This window comes from Cetorhinus maximus, chromosome 7 (genome assembly GCF_964194155.1).
Source record: "Cetorhinus maximus chromosome 7, sCetMax3.hap1.1, whole genome shotgun sequence".
Taxonomy (NCBI): domain Eukaryota; kingdom Metazoa; phylum Chordata; class Chondrichthyes; order Lamniformes; family Cetorhinidae; genus Cetorhinus; species Cetorhinus maximus.
Genome location: NC_135885.1, coordinates 66,051,589 through 66,069,629, shown reverse-complemented (window position 1 = coordinate 66,069,629; position 18,041 = coordinate 66,051,589). Strand labels below are relative to the sequence as shown.

Here is an 18,041-nt window from a genome sequence, read left to right as displayed (position 1 = left end):
TTTCTGGTGTACGCCTGAAATGTAGATAAGTATGTTCCTGAAGTTAAGATACAAGTCAGGGTGAACTCTGAAGCAGCAATTAGATCCTTGGTTTGTAAAAAAGCTGAAAGGGCCAGTAAAGCAAAGATGAGAATGAAGGAATAGTGGTTAACACATTTCAGAGTTATTTGTTTGAGCCACTATTTGAAATATTATTCCAAACTCTTTTGAGGTAAGCTCTTTCAATAGTATTGCACTTGAGCTACTCATGTATAATTCGTAAACAGAGGCCTAGTATAGGTTAGTACCCTGTCTGCTTGAACAACTGTGGAATAGTCTTTGGAGGAGGCTCTATAATGAGGACAGCAAGGTGGTAAAACACATTTCATAATAGTACAGTTGCTACAATTAACAAATTAAGACCACACATGATAAATCCCATAGGCTGATTATTCTGAAAGCAAAAATTGATAATCATTCATGCCTGACTTACCTTCTTTATCTCTGAGAGTTAAAGTAATAAATTTACTGACAAACAGCAACATGAAAACTGCCCATCCACACACAGCCAGCAGCAAGCATCGGTGCCGCATGTTTTCAGACATAAGCCATCGCCCGCATGTGTTCTGCAAAAGAAATAGAATATTTAAAGAGTAATTACAGCATTATCTATATCCCCAACCTGCAGACTCAGAAGGAAAAACAAGCATAAAAGACACTAAGCCTACATTTACAGCATTGTGTCCATCAGTTGCCTTAAATGAACAGTTTTTCAACTTAATCAATTCAAAATGATTTCTGTAGTGAAAGAAACATTATTCATAATATGTAACAATTTAAAACTGATTTTCCCCCCAATACCATTGAGCTTTCCTTGGGACATTTTATTATATTAAAAGTGCTATATAAACACAAGTTTATTTTTTCCCATTTTGTACTTTAATTAAATGTAGTGTACCAGATTATTTATTAATTTAGAGGTTTATGTCATTATGAAACAAGAAAAAGCCATCAAACTTATTGAAGCCCATAGCTCTATAACATTTAACTTGCTCATCAAAAATGCACCTCATTGTGCTTTGAATAATATAGAATGTTTTGCCTCTAACTTGCTCAGTAGATTATTTCAAGTATTTATCACTGATAACTGATATTTGTTCTAATTTCATTAATTTCCATTGTGACTCATGTTACAATTTTTAGTGTACTTTAAAGTGGTAATTCAAGATCTTTTTGTGGTATAATGGTTTAAATCAAACACAGTATTCTTTAGTATTGTTTGATCAACACTTATGAAACTTTACCATAATTTCTGCAGATTTATTTTCTAATGATTTGGCTAGATGGTCTTGAATGCAATATTATGCTATTTAATGCTTCTTTACATAGTCTAAAATTGAAAGTGACTTGTCTATCATTATTTCCAGGTCCCTTTCCAAGTTACTTTGTACTAATACAATTCCATATACCTCAATTTTTCAACATGTGTAATACTTTATATTCATCAGTATTAACTTTAAATTGTCATGTATCTGCCTAATTGCATAATACTGTTGGTTTGAACATTCATTTTATTGAGCTGTATGAGAAACAGTCAAAGGCCAAGCAACAACCTTTGTGATCCTTCACTCAAAATTTTTCCACAGTCTAACATTACCCTTTTCATGAACACTTCTGTATTTATTAACCTGTTTGTTATTCAGTTCCATGTTCTCCCTGGATTCTTGGGGTTTTCACTTTAATTAGAAGCTTTTTTCCCCTCATTTGAAACATTGTTAAAAGCTCTCTAAACTAGATCATAGGGAATTCCTGTGTCCTTTATCTATATAATCCTCAGTTTCCAGAGTAAGACTAAAACAAATACTATTAATCTTCTGTATAAAGGAAAAACTCACAAGCACTAATAAGTTGGTTCTTAATGAAGGATCAGCTATTAAACCTGGAACTTTACTGACAGTTCAACTGGAGAAACAACCAAAATACACAATAACATTTGCCTAAATAAAAGTTTGCTAAAATGAGGTCTCACTGCATAGTGAATCTGGTTTCACCATCGCAATGGTGAGGATTAGACTGATACATAAGAAGTTTAATTCTAGGAAGGAACTCAATGACCTGCTGTGTAGAACAGTGGAGATATAATATACACATACACACAGGGAGCAAGGGAGGATGTACGGAAAATTGTGTGCAAAAGGATTGATGGTAGTGCCAGGAATTAGGAAGATATTGCTGAAGGCAAAGGATGAAAGATCCCCAGGATCAGCAAAAGCTCACTGACAACATCAAGAGAATATGATAGTTCCTTTACGATAGTTCCTTTCAAATCCTTTGAGTATTCTGAAACTGATGGAAGATTTCAAAAGAATTGTAAGGAGAATCTTATTAAGAAGTTACTCTAAGAGCTGATCAATACACACATCCTAGTGGTCTTTCAATCATTTCCTCCAGTAATTACTCCCAAATGCTGTCACTGTGCTGATATTTATAGACACAGTTATCCTTACAATCCATCACTTTTTAATCTTTCATCAGTTTGAGAATAACAGTAAAAGATTTAAAAGCAGTATTTAAAAAGACCTATGTTACAAGATTGTTTTGCTCCTCCTGAACAGCAGATCTGTATCAGCATGTGGTCAGTGGTCTGGGTTAGAGGGAGAGAATTCAAGTCAATTAATTTTAGTTGACACTTCAGTGCAGTACTGAGGAAGCGTAACATTGGCCTAGAATTTACGATGTCAATTACAGTCAGACCATCAGTACTCAGCATTATAATGGACAGAATCTATCAGCAAATTCTGGAATAACACTTGCACATTTAAACATGGAAATTTAGACGTTGGTGTCAGAGATACATTGCTCCTCCACAGGGCGTGCTGTTGAAATCCTTGCTGATAGATTTGTCATTTGGCAATGGCATGATCTTGTTGCACTTGCCCACTAGTTCCATGCTAAAAACAGCTTTAAAAAGTTAAGGCTGGTGCCTTCGCAATTTTGTGGGTTTCTAACACCGTGATAAATACAGCTGAACAACCTTTCTGGCCCTGCAAAATTAATTTTACAAGTATGGAATCTCATTTCCTTGGAAGAAAATTAGTGTGGGAGATTGTTTCTTGAATAAATTTCACTTCACTTTGTCTGTCTGTCTCTTCTATTTTTGTTTCTTAATCCCATGTGTAGTTACCAATCTTTATTGTGCTTTCTGTGCATTTTTACAACCAGGTTAACAAGGGTGAACTGACTCTTCCCTTTGTCTACTCCTGAATTGGTTATAACAGAGTTTTGAATTTAAAAAGGAAGTGATATTACCAATTTAATACAAATTTAACTGTGTATAGCTCGGTGCAAGAAATAAGCCAGCCAGGTTCCTTAAGTTAACAATAATTAGTTTTATTGCTAAAACTCACTCAGGTAAAGATGCAAAAATTAACAAAAGTTTAAAATGTACAAATATGTCCAACTACCCACTAATACAAAAAAACACATACAATCCGCAACCATCTCTACCAACGCCACCAACCACCCCCACCACCCCACCCCGAAGCATGAAAAAAAAACTCTGCAGAGTATCAGGTATTAAATAAGTAAAAGCAGAAAAAAAATATTCATGGAGTATCCTATTGCTTGTTTACTGCTGAAGGATCCTTTTCCACTATGGAGCAGTCAGTCCGTGGCTGGTTGACTCAGAATTCAGCTTTAAGAACTTTTGGTTTGCAGCAATGAGGTCTTCTGGTGGGTTTTTCAAATCACAAACAACTCAGCTTTGATAAGAGAGGTTTCAGAAGGTAGAGATGGGGTAAGATTGTTGCCTCTATGGCAGTCTCTCTGACGATACAAAATCCAGTACTTTTTCACCCAAGAACTGGATTATGTGACCTCTTTCTGAGAGCTCCATAAAGACTGTGTCCCCCTAAAAGCAGCTCATGTCCTACACAAATGCAACACAGTAGCTGCTGTGAGCCAGTGTCTTTTGCTTAGGAAAAGTATTCTTTTCAAAACAGTTCAATGCATATGTATTTCCAGCTGATGACATTATAAATTAAAATTTAATATAATACATCCTCATAACACTTCAGGGAACAAAACGTGACTTGTAGGCACGTTTCATTACAAGGTGTCAAAAAATAATAATGGAAAAAATAGGAAACACATGCACACCTAAAGTTCAAGCAATACACCTGAAATCTTTATCAATCTTGGTACCCAGGTAATTCTGACCAGAGTTAACTTCTAGACAGAGCATCAGCTATCTTATTGTTTTGCCCTGCAACGTGGGCAATCTTTAAGTGATAGGGCTGTAATAACAAATTCCACTAAGATAGCCTGGCATTCTGGTTTTGAATTTTTTCACAAAGGTTAGGTGGTTGTGGTCAGTATATACTAAGCTCGCCCATATCCGTGGCGACATATACTTCAAAGTGTTTAAGAGCCAGTAATATTCCCAGGGTTTTCTTCTCCACAGTGGAGTATCTCTTTTGGTGTAGATTTAACATTTTGGAGAAGTACCTGACTGGCCTCTCTATGCCCTTCTTGGAGCAGGACTCCAGGTCACTGGCATCAATAACTATCTTGAAGAGCTTATTGAAGTTTAAGGTGGCCAGCACTGGTTTGCTGATTAAGATAGCTTTCAGCCTCTCAAAAGCTGCTTGGCACTCCCTTGACCACAATACCCTCAATTTCCCACAACAGGTTCATCATTGGGGCCAGCTATAATGCTGAAGTTTGGGACGAATTTGCGATAGAAGCCACATATCCCTAAAAACTGCATGATTTTCTCATTTAGTCTTGGGGGTGGGCAAGTCCATCAATGCCTGCACTTTTGCTGTTCTTGGCAACACCTGTCCCTGACCCACTATATGTCCTAGGTGTGTTGCTCAGGTTTTTTCAAACTCGCTCTGTGCAAGATTTACCACTAAATCAGCTAACTATAATCTTCCAAAAAGGGCTTCCAGCTGTTGCAAGCGTCCTTCCAAGTGTCACTGTATACTACAGTGGGTCAAAAGGTACACCACACAAGTTAGGCAGCCCGGCCACTACCTGGTTCATTAACCTCTGGAAGACAGTACTTGGCATTGGAAAAGGCTGCCTGGGGTGACAGAGGCCAATATTTCTTACCCCGGGTGTCAAGGGAAACTGTCAGTATCCCTTTAGCAGATCTACTTTTGTTATAAATGGGGCACTTCCTACCCTGTCAATTGAGTCCTCCAGGTGGGGAACTGGGTAGAAGTCGCCCTGGTCACTGCATTAACCTTTCTGTAGTCAATGCAAAGTCTGGTTAATCCATTGAGCTTAGGCTGTAGCATGACCGGGGAATTTCAACAAGTTTGACTGGATTCAATCAGGTTGTTTTCCAACAAGAACTGGATTTCTGCTTTCACCTGGGCTAGGTTCTCGGTACCTAGGCCATAACGATGCTGTTTTATGGGAGAGGTCTCTCCTATATCTACATCATGTATGGTGGGGGTTGTACATCCTGGTTTGTCCCTCAGACTCATTTAAACACTGTAAGCAGCCTGTCAGGTTTCCTCTCTGCTTTGCGTTTAAATAGGAGAAATCAGCATCTAGCCTCTCTAATAGTTCAGTGTCAGTTAACCAGATACTAGGGGGTTCAATTTGGGAATTGACCAGGCCTACCTCTGCCTCATACTCACTATCCTTACTGCCTGACAGACCTGTGCTTTTTTATCCTCCTTCCGGCTGTGGTACTGTTTCAGCATGTTGATGTGACACAGCCTGGTCTTTTTTCTGCGGTCTGGGGTATCAATTAAATAATTCAATTCATCAATCCGTTTTGCTTCTCCATACGAGCCACTGAACCAGGCTTTCTACGGTTCACCCTGTAAGGGTAGTAACACTAACACATGGACCCTTGGTTGAAATGTTTGGTTCTTGACGTACTTGTCTGCTCGTTTTTTCATGACTACCGGTGAAATTTCAAGGTGCTCCTTGGCCATGTTATAGGCTCTTGTGAGCCACTTCTAGAATACAGATACGTAATCCAACATAGAAGATTTGTCCCTTTGCTTTAAGAACTTTTCCTTGATTAGTTTCAGAAGACTTCTTTCCTCATGTCCATAGACTAATTCAAAGGCACTAAAGCCAGTTGGGTGATTCCCAGATGGCAAACTGAAGAAACCCCAGTACTTTATCCCAGTCAAGGGGGTGATCATGGTAGTATGTCCTGATCATTGTCTTGAGGATCTGATGGTATCGTTCTAAAAGCCCCTTGTGACTGTTGATGGTAGGCTGATGAGGACTTTAGCCAGGTCATACCCAGATTACTCAATGACTTTCTGGAAAATTCTGGACATAAATTAGTACGCTGATCCAACTGGATCGTAGCTGGTAATCTGCATCAAGCAAAGAACTGGGTTGACTTCTCTACCACTACCTTGGCAGAAATAGTTCTCGGAGGATGACCTCTGGGATGTAGCCACATCCATAATAGTGAGGGTATACTGATGGCCCCCTTTCGTTTTCAGCAGGGGTCCCACACAATCTAACAACATCTTCTTGAATGGCTCTCCAAAAGCTAGTTTGGGAATCAGGGGTGCTGGTTTTATTACAGGTTGGGGTGTTCCCACAGTTTTACAGAACTGCATCATGTCCTTGTGGAGGCATGGCCTGTAAAAATGCTGGTTTATGCGGGCCTGGGTCTTCCAAATATCCACATGCCCAGCCATGAGGATTCCATGGGCTATCCTCAATATCTCCCTGGGATATCTGGGTGACACTATTATCTGGTGGACCACTGTCCACTCTTCACACTCAGGTCTGTGAGAGGGTCTCCACTTTCTCATTAGCACCCCATTTTTTAAATAATAGCATTGTGTAACTCCCTCTGCTTCAGCTTGGGCAGTTTGTCCTAATTTTTTTAACTCTTGGTTAGCTGGCTGGGCCTGGACCATGGAAAGCCTGCTTATCACTTCCTTTGAGTCATCCAAATCTTCAAAAAAAGTTTTGGAAAGCCAGACCGCAGAGTAATCCATCTCTGGTGCCAATTTAGCTTCTGATTACGGGTCTTGTTTGGCCATCCACTGGGTCACTACAGACGCTGGGAAAATACCAGGAACCTTTTCCTTTAACTGCTCTTATTTCCTTGACTTCACATGGTTTCTTTGAGACTACTGGGGAAGCCACTACCTTCGCCCCTACCAAGTCATTTCCAAGGAGCAAGTCAACCCTGTCCACATGTAAACCATGGACAACCCCCACGGTTACCAGCCCAGGCATTATGTTGCACTCTAGGTGCACCCGATACAAGGTATGGGTATATACTCGCCACCGAGGCCATTAACTAAAACCTTGGCATTCAATGCACTCTCAGGTGGAAAGGTCTTGTCTTTCCTCAGGAAAAGGGTTTGGTGGCCCCTGTATTCCTAAGTATGACTGCAGGTTTGCCTGTTTCACCTGAGGGGTATGGAGTCACTTTTCCTTTAGATAAGAAATCTTGATAACTCTCAGGGATCTTGTTCACTTCACCCGCACCCACAGTAGTGTTTTTACCAGGACTTACTGGTCACAGTCATAGTTTTGTCTGCTGTGCTCTTGGTCAGGGCCTGCGTTGACCTGGTGTAACCCCAACAAATTGTACAGGCTTTTCCCGTAACTTCTAGCAATCAACATGAAGGTGCCCTATCTTACTGTAGTGGGAGCACATAGACTTCTGGGCATCATTTCTACTCTCAGCACTTTCCTTTTTGGCCTGAGGAAGGGTTCACCTTGCTTTCCCAGTTTTCCCTTCTTGCCCCTAGCTGTTTGCCTTCCTACCTGCTATTTATCTTCGGCTTGTGGGGTTGAAGAAAAAAGGGATTCCCTTGGGGTAAGGGATTGTGGACAAGCCATAATCATCAGGCACCTCAGTTGCTTGTATCGCTTTCGAAACCTTTTGGTTCTCCACATGTGTCTGCAGAGGTAGGGGGTGAGTTTTCAAATTCTTCAAGAACCACCTCTCTGAGGCTTTCGTATGTGGCCTCTAATTTAAGTGCCAACATCCAGCCGTCAAAGGGAAGTTGCTCAACCTTCTCAAGCTCTATGTAAATTTGATCGGGCAGTTTTCGGAGGTTTCAAAATTTCTATCTGTAAGCTTCAGGCACTAACTCAAAAACCTTCAGGATAGCCTTTTTGGCCATCTCATAATCTGCGGAGATCTCCTCAGAAAGAATGTCATAAACCCTGTGGGCTTTGTCTGTTAACTGGCTTTGCATTTCAGCATCCAACCTTCTACAGGCCATTTCGTACGTTTTGCAATTTTCACAAATGAAATGAAAACTGCCTCTACATTCCTATCATCTGGTTTTGGGGTTACTTGGGCAAATTTAAACAGCTCTGCACTTGGCTCTAAGTTGGGAGCAGGTCTCTCCCTATTGGTAATTTCCCTGGGTTCAGAGAAAGTCTCCTCTCTTGGTTCAAGTTGTTTTAATTGAAATTCTTTTTCTTCCCTTCATTCCTGCCCCTCTCTTTCCTTCTCCCCTCTCCTGCCCCTCTCTTTCCTTCTCCCCTCTCCTGCTCCTCTCTTTCCTTTCTCCCTCTCCTGCCCTTCTCTTTCCTTTTTCCCCTCTCCTAAAATTCTACCATTAGCCTCTTCTGTTCCAAATATATTTTTGCTAAAACTAGCTTGTCTGTTTCTGGTTCTACGCCTTTCTCTAGCTCTTCCAATTCAATTTCACGATTGCTGGCCATTAGTTTTTGAATTTCTTGTTTCCTTGCTTTCAGTCGAAATTCTAACTCCAATCACCTAGCCACACTTTTCAATTTGTCAATGGACAATGCCTTTAATCTATTCCAGGTTATTTCACTCTGTTCTAAAAACACACTAGCCTCAAAAATGGGCATTTTGGTTAGTATGGGCTCATTCTAGTACACAAGACGACAGTACTGGTGTTTTTAAATTATGTCTAGGAATTAATTAATTTCCACATCCAATTACACTCATTTGCCTATGGGTTCAAATGCCAGGCATAAGCGCCCAAACATTTGCTATAACCAGGTTAGCAGGGGTAAAATGACTCCTTTCTTTGTCCTACTCCTGAGTTGGTTATAACAGAGTTTGAATTTAAAAGGGAGATAATATTGCAAATTTAATGTATATTTAACAGTGTGTGGTTCAGTGCAAGAAACAAGCCAGTCAGGTTCCTTAAGTTAACGAATAAAGATTTAGTTTTATTGCTAAAACTTACTAAGGTAAAGGTGCAGAAATTATTTTAAAAAGTTTAAAATGTACTACGATGATCCCAGCTGAGGTTACCCTTGGACAAGCTTGATCCCAGAGTAGAACCCAGCTTGATAGATCCCAACTTTTATTTGTTTGTGTAGATACGTGGAGAGTAGCTGCTGAGTAAAGTCACAGGAGTCAGCTAATGAACTTTTAACAAAAGAATAAAACATTTATTCAACAAGAAAAGATGAACTATATTACAATACTCCTTCACCCACAACTATACCTTTACAGATATATACAGATTTGTAAGGATAGCACAAGTTACAAAAGCTATATTATGCTTTAATGTTCAGTTAGTATACAGTCCACATACCATTAAGCAGCCTGTGGTCAGACACACCACATTCCGAAACCAAGTGACAGGTGCCACCTCAAGCAGATGCTATGGATCTCTCCTCAACTCCCCCAAGATACTTGTCACACCGTGAGCCAATCAGTCTCACTGAACTCTGTCTTTCACATGAGGGTTTCCAATTTCCACTCTCCAAGAACTTGCTTTGGAATCTTCTCCCAAACTGACACTTTCTCTCAGACGCCTTCCACAAGGGTTCACCTCCAGGGTTTCTAACTCTCCTTCTGATGTTCCTCTTCCCTGGGTCACCACATGCATTTGAGCTGTCTTCCACGCACTGTCTCTCACCGACTCAGCTGTCAACAACAGTACCACTGCTTCACATGCCCACAGCAAGAGCTACAGACCTTCAGTTGTCTCTTTGGACCTTCTTGCCTATTGTAAGTTATTCTCACTTTAAATCTGCTATCTGCAGCTTTTGTCTCTATAAATCTGAAGCTTGGAGCCTTCCTCCCTGCCCCAGGACCTTTTCGAGGTTTCTGTCCTCCCTTTGACTATAGGTTTGTCTTGGGGCTGTCCCCTGTTCCACTCCCCTGGATTCTTGGGGTTTTTCTTTAGCTTGGGACTCGGTATCTGCCCCCTTTGCTCCAGTCTTTCCTGGTAGTTACTTTCAACCAACTTTAGCTTGGGATGGGCTATCTGCCCCTTCTAGGTTGCTTCTGCTTGACAGCTGTCTTCAAACCAACCAAATTCGAACAACTCCCAAAACAAACTGCTGTTTCTAGTTTGTGTGTGTGTGTCTGTGGCAGGGACCAGCCTCCCTGGACCCTTGTTGCTAGGCAACAGCCCAATTCTTCCACCCTTGTTTGTTTACCTAAGCTGCAACAGTCCTAAGAGCCTCATTAGAAATGCAGGCACCTTTTAAAAGTGAAACTAAAACTCAATTTGACCTTTTCTTAACACAGATACAGGAATACAAATTAAACTTAAAAATTACAGCTAAAACTCATTCCTAACATTCAAAAATACAAATATAACTTACATAAACTATCTCCATTGCCTAACATGTACAAATATGTCCAACTACCCACTAATGCAAAAACACACAATCTTCCCACCCCACCCCTCTCACAAGCATGCAAAAAAGTAAAATTTTGCAGAGTTTCAGGTATTTCATATTGGCAAAATACAAGTAAAGTCAGAAACAAAAATATTCATGGAGCGTCCAGATGCTTGTTTACAGCTGAAGGGTCCCTTTCCATAGTGGAGCAGGCGGTCTGCAGTCATAGCCGGTTGATTTGGAATTCTGCTTTAAGAACTTTTTAAGAAGGTTTGCAGCAATGAGGTGGGTTTTTCAAATCAAAACTCAGCTTTGATAACAGAGGTTTCAGAAGAGAGATGGGGTATTGCCCCTGTGGCAGTCTCTCTGACAATACAAAATCCAGTATCTTTTCACCCAAGAGCTAGATCACATGACCTCTCTCTGACAGCTCTGTAGAGACTGTCTCCATAAAAGCACCTTGTGCCCTTTGCAAATATAACATAGTAGCTGCTTTAAGCCAGTGTCCTTTGCTGAGGAAAAGTGTTCTTTTCAAAAAAGTTCAATATATATGTGTGTTCCACCGATAACATTATAACTTAATATTTTATATAGCACATCTTCAGAACAACATCATTTAAATCTAATTTATATTTCTTGTTTTATACTTCTGGTTTGGACTCTGTGTCCCAGTGAGGATATTTCAATCTGATTGGTTGAAGAGTATTGCTGCTGCTTGCCCTGCATACCACACTCATAGATCCCCAGTAGAAGGCGTTGTGCTGGCAAAGACACCAAACTAGAAGAAATTTTGTGGGTAGCTGTTAGCAAGGCGAACAGTCAATGTTGCTTGCTCCTTTGCTGCTGAGAGCAAAATCTGGGCTATTGTTGGAGGTAGTGCCTTTCAGGTGTGGCGTTCCTGTGATGTAAAAGATCCTATTCAACAAAGAGCAGGGGAATTTTCTTGGTGTCTTGGCCAAAATTATCCCTCAACCATTGCCATCAAAATAAATATCTGGCTATTTATCTCACTGCTTCTTACAAACTCTTGCTGTGCACAAATTGATTGCTGGATTGGCCTATAAAGCTCAACGGCTGCACTTTAAAAGTAATTAATTGGCTGCAAAGTGCTTTGGCACATGCTGAGAACATGATAATGCTATATATAAGTTCTTTCTTCCCCCCCTCTCATGTAGTTTTCCCACCTTGTGCCAAATGACTTACTTGATTGTATCTAACTTTTCATAATGTGATCATGGTTTCATTGCTTTCAAAGCTAGATAACAATGCTTTCCCAAGAGAAAAGTATATGGATTTATTACTTGCTTTTGAGGCAACTGGATGACTTTGTCTCAATGACTCTAATGTATAACACCACCTATTCATGTGAAAGGACTAATGAAAGAATGAGCAGTGTGTGCCCTCATGGTCCTACTAAAATGGAAAGTATGGACTCAAAGTTTAGCTTTGAGATATGGTTAAATTGTGTAGCCAAAAACATTAGAAACATTTAGCAGTTTGATAATGGAGGGGAGCAATTAAGCAACCAATGGCAAGAAGAACTTTCATGAACATTGCCATTATCAATGATGGTGGAGTTTAGCAGTTGAGTGCAGGAGAAAGCCTGAAGCATTTGCAGCCATCTTCACCCAGAAGTGAAAAAAAAGCTTGTATTTATATAGCACCTTTCATGGTGTCCCAAAGTGCTTTACAAAAAATGAAGTTCTTTCAAAGTGTAGTTATTTGTAATATAGGATGCAGGGTAGCCAATTTGCACAAAGCAAGGTCCTACAAATAACAATGTGATTATGACCAGGTGTTTTAGGGATGTTGGTTGATAGATAAGTATTATTCAGGCTATTTAAAGAACTCCCAATAGTACCATGAGATTTTTTTTACTTCCACCTGAGAGGTCAGATGAGGCCATGGTTTAGCATTTAATCTGAAAGCTGATACCTCTGAGAGTGCAGTGATCCCTCAATACTGCACAGGTGAACCAATGTATCAAGTCTCCATTGAACCCACTCCTCCTCAGAAGCTAGAGTGCTACCACTGAGCTGAGTGGATGGTCTATCTTGACTTCTTTCTAAAGTCTCCACAGTCACATATACCAGTTACCAATTCGATTCACTCCACTGACATCAGTGCTGAGTGCTCTGAACATAACAACGGCTAAGGGCCCAGATAACGTGTTATAGTCATGTCTGCTCCAGAAGTAACTGCGCTCCTACGCAAGCTATGCAAATATAACCACAACATTGGCATCCACCCGAAAATGCAGGAAATTCAGGCATGCTCTGTCCTGAAAAAGGACAAATGCAACCTGACCAATTATCAGCCTATCAACTTAATTCCAATTATCAGCCAAATGATGAAAATAGTCATTAAAAGTGCAATCAAACAACACCTAAGCACCAATTGTATGTCAGCTGGGGCACTGTTGGTAGCAGTCTTATCTTTAAATCAGAAGGTTCTGGGTTCAAGTCTCGTTCCAGGACTTGAGCACATCAAGGCTGACACTCCAATGCAGCACTGAGGGAGTGCTGCACTGTCGGAGGTGTCGTCTTTCGGATGTGACATTAAACCAAAGCCACATATGCCCTCTCAGATGGATGTAAAAGTTCCCGTGGCACTATTTTGAAGAAGAGTAGGGGAATTATCCCCAGTGTTTTGGCCAACATTTATTCCTCAATCAGCACCACAAAAACAGATTATATGGTCATTACCACACTGCTGCTTGCAAAAGCTTACTGTGCACAAATTGGCTGTCGTGTTTCATGGATTACAACAGTTACTCCACTTCAAAAGTACTTCATTGGTTTTAAGCACTTTGAGATGTCTGGATGTCACGAAAGGCACTATATAAATGCAAGTCTTTCTTCCTTTCGTTTCAATAATCTGCTCACTGATGTTAATACATCAGCTACAAATTCCATCATCAGTCGAATATAGACAATATCAGTGACAATCTGAAATACCTCTAGCCTTCTGAATGCTGAAAGATTTGCTTTAGAAGGCAATTAGACTTTGTCCAAATGACTCAAATATTGTATGGCACATACTTATTCAAAGAGAGTATTGTAAGAATGAGCAGAGTGTTGCAAGAACAATGTTTGGTGCAAACATGGGGACGAGCTGGATTTCAGAGGTGAGGTACAAAACTGTCCTTTACATCAGTGCAGTAGTAAAGTTGAAGTCAATGGTGATTTGGCGGAACACACTCCAGTGGCTGGGGTCATTTTGTAGGTTGTTGAAGACCAATCATTTAAGCCCTAGGCGATCACTGCAGAAGCTTCTCAGCACAGCATCAGAGGCTTCATCATAAGGTCAGGGGAGGGGGCTAGTTGATTATCATTGCACACTGCTCAGCTCCATTTGTAATTCCTCAGATAATGAAGCACCAGACTTGGGCAAAGAAACAATTGTGCCACACAAATGCCAAGAAATGACTTTCTCCAAGGAGAGAGTCTAACCACTTTCTCATGACATTCAAGGGCATTATTATCTCTTAGTCCCCCATCAACAACATTGTGGCACACACCATCGACCAGAAGTTCACTTAAACGCCATCGCTGCTAGAGCGCATCAGGACAGAGGCTGCATATCCTGAGAAAAATGGCTCACTTCCCGACTCCCCAAAGTCTCTCTGCCACCTAGAAAGCACAAGTCACCAGTGTGATGGAAGCTCCCCCCTTGCTCAGATAGATAGATTCAAAAAGGGAAGGGGATAAAAAACAGGTAACTATAGGCCAGTTAGCTTAACATCCATCATTGGGAAAATGTTAGAGTCTATTATAAAGAATGTAATAGCAGAGCATTTAGAATTGCACAATATAATCAAACAGAGTCAGCATGGCTTCATGAAGGGGAAATCATGCCTAACAAATCTATTAAAATTCTTTGAGGAGGTAACAAGCAGGATCGATAAAGGGGAAGCAGATGTGATATTTTTGGATTTCCAAAAGGCATTCGATAAGGTACTGCACATAAGACTACTTAAAAAGATAAGAGCCCATGGTGTTGTGGGTAGTACATTAGCACGGATAGAGGATTGGCTAATTAATAGAAGACAAAGATTTGGGATAAGGGGGGCATTTTCGGGATGGCAACCTGTAACTAGTGGAGTGCCACAGGGATCAGTGCTAGGGCCACAATTATTTACAATACATATTAATGACTTGGATAAGGGAAGTGAATGTACTATTGCCAAGTTTAGTTTTAGTCCCCTTTTCTAAGGAAAGATATACTGGCATTGGAGGCAGTCCAGAGAAGGTTCACTAGGTTGATCCTGGGTATGGAGGGATTTTCTTATGAGGAGTTTAGAAGAGTGGGAGGCGACCTTATTGAAACATATAAGATTCTTAGGGGGCTTGACAAGGTGGATGCTGAGCGGCTGGGAGAGCCTAGGAACAGAGGGCATAATCTCAGAATAAGGGGTTGCCCATTTAAGACAGAGATGAGGAGAAATTTCTTCTCTCAGAGGGTGATGAATCTGTGGAATTCTTTACCGTAGAGGCTGGGTTGTTAAGTATATTCAAGGCTGAGATAGACAGATTTTTAATCAGTCAGGGAATCAAGGGCTATGGGGAAAAGGCAGGAAAGTGGAGTTGAGGATTATCAAATCAGCCATGATCTCACTGAATGGCATGGCAGACTCAATGGGCCGAATGGCCTACTTCTGCTTCTACGTCTTACGTTCTTATGATACATCTGCAAAAAGATGCAAAAAACCTTCAGGCATTCAGGACCAAAGCAGTCCAATTAAATGGCACCTCATCCACTTGTTTAGACTCCTCCAATGTTGGCAGACTGTGGCTACAAGGCTTTTTCAGTAGCTACTTCACAACCTACAACAATTTGTACTTGTATTGCACCTTTAACAGAATAAAACGTCCTAAGGCATTACACAGGAGCATTATATGGCAGGATTTAACACTGATCCACATAAGGAGATATTAAGAACATAAGCAATAGGAGCAGGAGCAAACCATACTGCCCTTGAGTCTGTTTTGTCATTCAGTATGATCATGGTTATTCTGCCTCAACTCCATTTTTCTGCCCAGTCCCACATCCCTTGATTCACTGAGACTCCAAAAATTTGTCTATCGCAGCCTTAAATATACTCAACAATGGAATATCCACACCCTCTGGATACAGAATTCCAAAGATTCAAAACCGAGTGAAGAAGTTGCTCATCTCAGTCCTAACCAATCAAATCCACTAGTTATAGCCTGCCAAGTTGAAAATGCCCCATTTATCTCTATTCTCTGCTTCCTGTGCTTTACCCAATCCTCTATCTGTACTATTACCTCCAACTCCATGCGCCATTATCTTGCGTATTAGTGTTATGTGCGGTACCTTATTGGATGCCTTTTAGAAATCCAAAAATACAACATCTTCTGGTTCCTACCCTCCCCACCCCTTAACCACCCTACTAGTCACGTCCTCAAAAAAACTTTAATAAATTTGTCAAACACCCTTCCCTTTCATAAAACCATGTTGACTTTCCAAGTGCATTGCTAAGACTTTCCTAATAATAGCTTCCGGTATTTTCATGACAACTGCCATCAGGCTATCTGGCCTGTAGTTTCCTGTTTTCTCTCCTTCTTCCTTCTTAACTAGCAGAGTTATATTTGCTAACTTCCAATCTGTTGGGACCAATTGTAGAATCAAGGGAATTTTGGGAGATTATAACCAGTGCATCCACTATCTCTGCAATTAACTCTTTTCGAACCATAGGACATATACCATCAGATCCTGCGGATTTGTTGGCTTTTAGTTCTTTAGGTTTCTCTAATACTTTCCCTCTGCTGATATTAATTACCTAAAGCTTTTCACTCCTATTTGTCCCTAGGTTATCCTCTTTTTCTGGTATGCAATTTGTATCTTCTACTGTGAAGAGAGACATAAAATATCTAGTCAACATCTCTGCCATTTCCTTGTTCCTTGTGATAACTTCTCTCTCTGCCTCTAAGAGATCAATGTCTATTTTAGCTACTCTCCTTTTTTATTAGGCAGATGATCGAAAGCTTGGTTAAAGAGATAATTTTTAAGGGGCATCTTTAAGCAAGATAGGGAGGCAAGAATTTTGGGGAGGATACTCCAGAGGCAGTAAAGGCTCGGACACCAATAGTGGAGCAATTAAAATCGGAAATGCTTGAGTCCAGAATTAGAGGAGCGAAGCAATTTACAGGGTTGTGAGGCTGGAGGAGATCACAGAGACAGGTAGGCCTGAGGCCATGGAGGAATTTGAAAATTAGGATAAGAATTTTAAAATTATGCATTGCTTGACCAGGAGCCAATGCAGGTCAGCAAGCACAGGGCTGGTGGGTGTAGTCTTGATGTGACTAAGGACACAGGCAGTAGTGCTTGGACGACCTCAAGTTTATGATGGGTCGAGTATAAGAGGCTGGCCAGGAGTGTATTGTAATAGTCAAGTCTAGAAGCATGGATGAAGGCTTTAGCAGCTGATAGGCAGAGTCAGAAAAAGGTGGTCTTAAGAAATGGCACAGATGTGTGGTCAGAAGCTCATCTCAGGGTCACATATGATACCAAGGTTGCCAGCAATCTGGTTCAGGCTCAGGCAGTTGCAAGGGAGAGGTATGGAGTCGGTAGCTAGGGAACAGAGTTTTATGGCCTCCAACACCTAGGAAAAGGGTAGAAGTGTGGTACAGTGTTAGAATAGCAGGTAAAAGGCACAATTGACCACTTATTGTTGCAGCACATTTCTAGAATCATTTATAAATTGAAAATGTGAAGAGATAGGTATTTCCTTACAGGCAGTAACAATAAGAAAGTTGAAATAATGTTATTTTATTATGGAACAGAAAGCTGAATTTTGAAAGCGAAGTATATGCTTTTTTCCATTTGTGGGATGGCCATACCACCTTCATATCATATCACCTTCCCTTGAAATTTATAAGGGTGGGGAGTTGGGAGTTCATACTACAATCATGATGTATGAATGCTTTACTAATTTCTTCTATGAACAGTGACTTTTTCAACCTATTACTGCATCTGGTGAACCAGGGCTTAATTTTTCACTCACGTCCTGGACTGCACACATATCTATTAAATGATATAATGGTTTTCCTTGTTTAACTAAAATGATTCATATTAAAACTTTGAGTTTTTACATAAAGATATATTTTAGTAAACCTGATAATCTGTACTAAATCACAGATTGAAAATCTTTGAATACACATAATTGTGAATTTTGTGATCTGTCAATAATTTTTAAACTTTCCAATTGGAAACCAATATAAAACTGGTTACATTTTAATGAAAAAACTAAATTTGCTACATTTACTATGACAAGAGGGAACAAAATAAACCCAAAGTATAGCCTATGCAACCTAATCACAATAAATACACATATTTCTTAAACTCTCAGGTTTTCAATATTGCTCGCTTATATCCACAGCAGTGTAGAGAACAGATTATCGTTTTAAAAACTCATATCACTCATGAGTTTGTGCTGCTCGTCCAGTATTGATTTATACAATATAAGA

The 18,041-nt window shown here is 40.3% G+C and overlaps 1 protein-coding gene across 3 annotated transcripts in view; it reads right to left on the bottom strand.

Moving 5' to 3' along the window:
- chst10 (carbohydrate sulfotransferase 10) overlaps positions 1 to 18,041 on the bottom strand; it is an 87,732-nt gene that overhangs the window by 56,618 nt on the left and 13,073 nt on the right. For 2 of the 3 annotated variants that reach the window (XM_078545651.1, XM_078545648.1), the window contains exon 2: positions 473 to 605. In XM_078545651.1, coding sequence (XP_078401777.1) covers positions 473 to 584 — 112 coding nt within the window. In that variant the 5' untranslated portion in view covers positions 585 to 605. Of the gene's footprint in view, positions 1 to 472; positions 606 to 18,041 lie in introns of those variants that run through there. The other variant, XM_078545649.1, reaches the window with a different exon arrangement.